Genomic DNA, 2,705 nt, shown 5'->3' on the forward strand with positions numbered 1-2,705 from the left:
CATGAGGCAAGCTTGGTCACGTGAATTTAAGAAACAACGATCTTAGTATCTGAAGTGGTATCCAATTTCTAACGAGAAATCTTTAAAACACAGATTGTTGTTTAAAAAGCACTTCATACTTCAAATCACCCATGTAAGGGTTCGTCACTAGTTTTAACCTCTGCATGTTAATCACCTTTATAAAGCGCTTGATGGAAGCAGCACAAAACATGCTTATCATCAATAGTGTGGGGAATCTTTAATGGAAGACATACTGGCAAGCTGTTAGGGCTCCCACATGGTCTGTTTGATTCAAGACCTAGTCTGGAGGGATTTTCATGGCACAATTTTAAGAAACGTTTTGTTGGAAAGATGAATATTCCAGAGACAAGTGGAATGTAAGAGGCCAATGAAAATGCTGGACCGCCAGCAGTCCCCAATTCTGTTTGCAGATGACAGTAACTGACAAAACAAACCCCACTTACATGTGGTGCTTGGTAAGTCTTGGGGTCAGTCCAGACTCATGGCTGAGTAACTGACTTCAAAGACAGAACTGACTGTGTATCAAGCTGATAGAAGGAAATTGTCTTTGAAGTCTGTAAGATTCTAGAAAACATTTGCAGCCTGGAGAACATCATTCTTAATCTGTCATCATGGCTGGATGCAGAAAGGAAAAAAAGACAAGTCTACCAAGCCAGTAAATGTTTTTAATCATTACAGAATAAGGATTTCACCTGATACATGCTGGACAAGATAGTTTACATTGGTAAAGGACAGGCCTCAGAGTTGGAGCTACAGAGTGTTCTGTCCCGTTTACCACGGCCAGAAAAAGCTCCTACTGCCATGTGTAGAAGACTTCAACTCTCCGTCATAGGATGGATTTGGCTGTGGTCTAGATCTGGAATGATAGGGATTCTCAGGCTTGGGACGGTCTGTCTTCACTTTTGTGACCTGGAATGAAAGTGAAAAGAGGTACACTGCAATTTTTCTTGTAACATATAACAAATAAAACCACATTAAGCCAACAGCTCTGAAAAGAAAGCAACATACATGGCTTTTGAGTCATGCAGCAGAAAAAGGAAGTAGTCATTCATGCATTAAAATTAAATGCCAATGAAGTTCAGTGCTGACTTAACTAGAACTTCTAGTGAGCTGGCTCCCCTCACTTTTAAGGTTGTTCGTTAATTCAAAATTATACGGTGCCATGAACATGCAGGACCTAATGAAGGAAAGGTCTTCTTAGAAGCTTCTGTAACACAGATCATGATGAGAATAGCAGTAACTCATGTCAAACAGGGTTGACAAGGAAGAGCAGGATGAAAAAGCACAACTGTCACCTAGGAGCATCATGCGTATGTCAATTATTGAACAACAGTTTTAGGAAACCCTAAGATTTGTGCACCTCCTTGAAGTATGCTTAGACAGTAAAATCTGGTTTCCATTTACATCTAGGATCCTCTCCAGATGTCAGTGAAGCTACATAGGGGCACAATGAGAATTCTGCCTTGCTGATGACAGGACAGCACACCTCAGCAGCTTTCAAAACCGCAGCTGGTTTACAAACAAGACTGACTTTTGTGCAAGTGTCTCCAAACAGTCCAGTTTCTGTTGATGCTCCAGGCAAATAACCTCAGTCTCAAATGTAAGACGCACAAACAAGTTAGCAGATGTTCAGTGCTGTTTCCTTTTAGGAACTCTCATTCAGAGCCCTCAAGAAGTATTCCCAAAATAAAAGGAATATCAAACAGTTGAAAGCATTTATTTCAGACCCAGTGACATTGTTTTCCACCACTCCACACTCACAAGTACTGGCTAACAAAGTATAAGCGAATCAGCAGAACTACGGTATGGATACTACTGAGAGCTATTCACTACCAGATATTCTTCCCCTGCGTTGTTAGGAGGAATTAATTTTTTTCTGTTGTTTCCTGCACACTGAACATTTAGCTAACTGAAAATGAACTGCATCTTGCTTAAACATTTTTTAAAGGAACTATAGTATTCATTTTGTGAAGAACTGAAAGAGGGAAAATATATGCTTTCTCCTAAAGGATACAACCTACCAAGTGGTTCCAAGTCTCCAAGGAGGTAAGATTTACTACTATCAAAACGTTCTGTATATACCTGTATTAACAAATGTAGGACCACAGGTTTGAGGGCAGATTGTGTAAGTGAGATCACAATAGTTCTACAGCATTAGATTTGGAACGTCTAATCAAGATTTCTCTTACTGACAAGAACACTTTAAAAAGGTCCACAATTTCTTAAGAATAGCAATGCCTATTTAATTTTCAAACATAACAGGTCATTCTCTGCCCCCTTCCTCAGCTGTTGCCTGCTGTGTACATTTCCATGGCAATGCTTTTCATTCTTTGCAGTACCTAACCAGTGCTACATGGTCCTCTCTGGCTAACCTATCTGCCACTTTTCTTCTGATTCACAGGTTAGTGATTCAGAGTTTTTTTTATTTGAGCAACAGATCTAACCCACTCCTCATTGCAAACAACCTGTCTGACATCAATCAAAAGATCAAAGGGGCGACTACTGCTAAGAGAGAGTTTGTGTAGATTTTAAAAGCCTGCTGATGCCAGAAGAGATTGGAACAGTCATATATTAGAGATAGGCCAAAGCTGCACCCACCCTTTTTTGATGTGGGTGCTTTACTCAGAAGTAGTGATTCTGAATTCTGGATTGCTGGGGCGGGATGGGCTTCATCTCTCCCCTAA

The 2,705-nt window shown here is 40.3% G+C and overlaps 1 protein-coding gene across 1 annotated transcript in view; it reads right to left on the bottom strand.

Moving 5' to 3' along the window:
• Positions 1–666: 666 nt before the first annotated feature.
• NDUFA8 (NADH:ubiquinone oxidoreductase subunit A8) overlaps positions 667–2,705 on the bottom strand; it is a 5,835-nt gene continuing 3,796 nt past the window's right edge. The window contains exon 4 of the mRNA XM_019510856.1: positions 667–930. Within this exon, the coding sequence (XP_019366401.1) occupies positions 793–930 (138 nt within the window). The 3' untranslated portion in view covers positions 667–792. The remainder of the gene's footprint in view (positions 931–2,705) is intronic.

Source organism: Gavialis gangeticus, unplaced genomic scaffold, assembly GCF_001723915.1.
Source record: "Gavialis gangeticus isolate Ggan-Ray unplaced genomic scaffold, GavGan_comp1, whole genome shotgun sequence".
NCBI lineage: Eukaryota > Metazoa > Chordata > Crocodylia > Gavialidae > Gavialis > Gavialis gangeticus.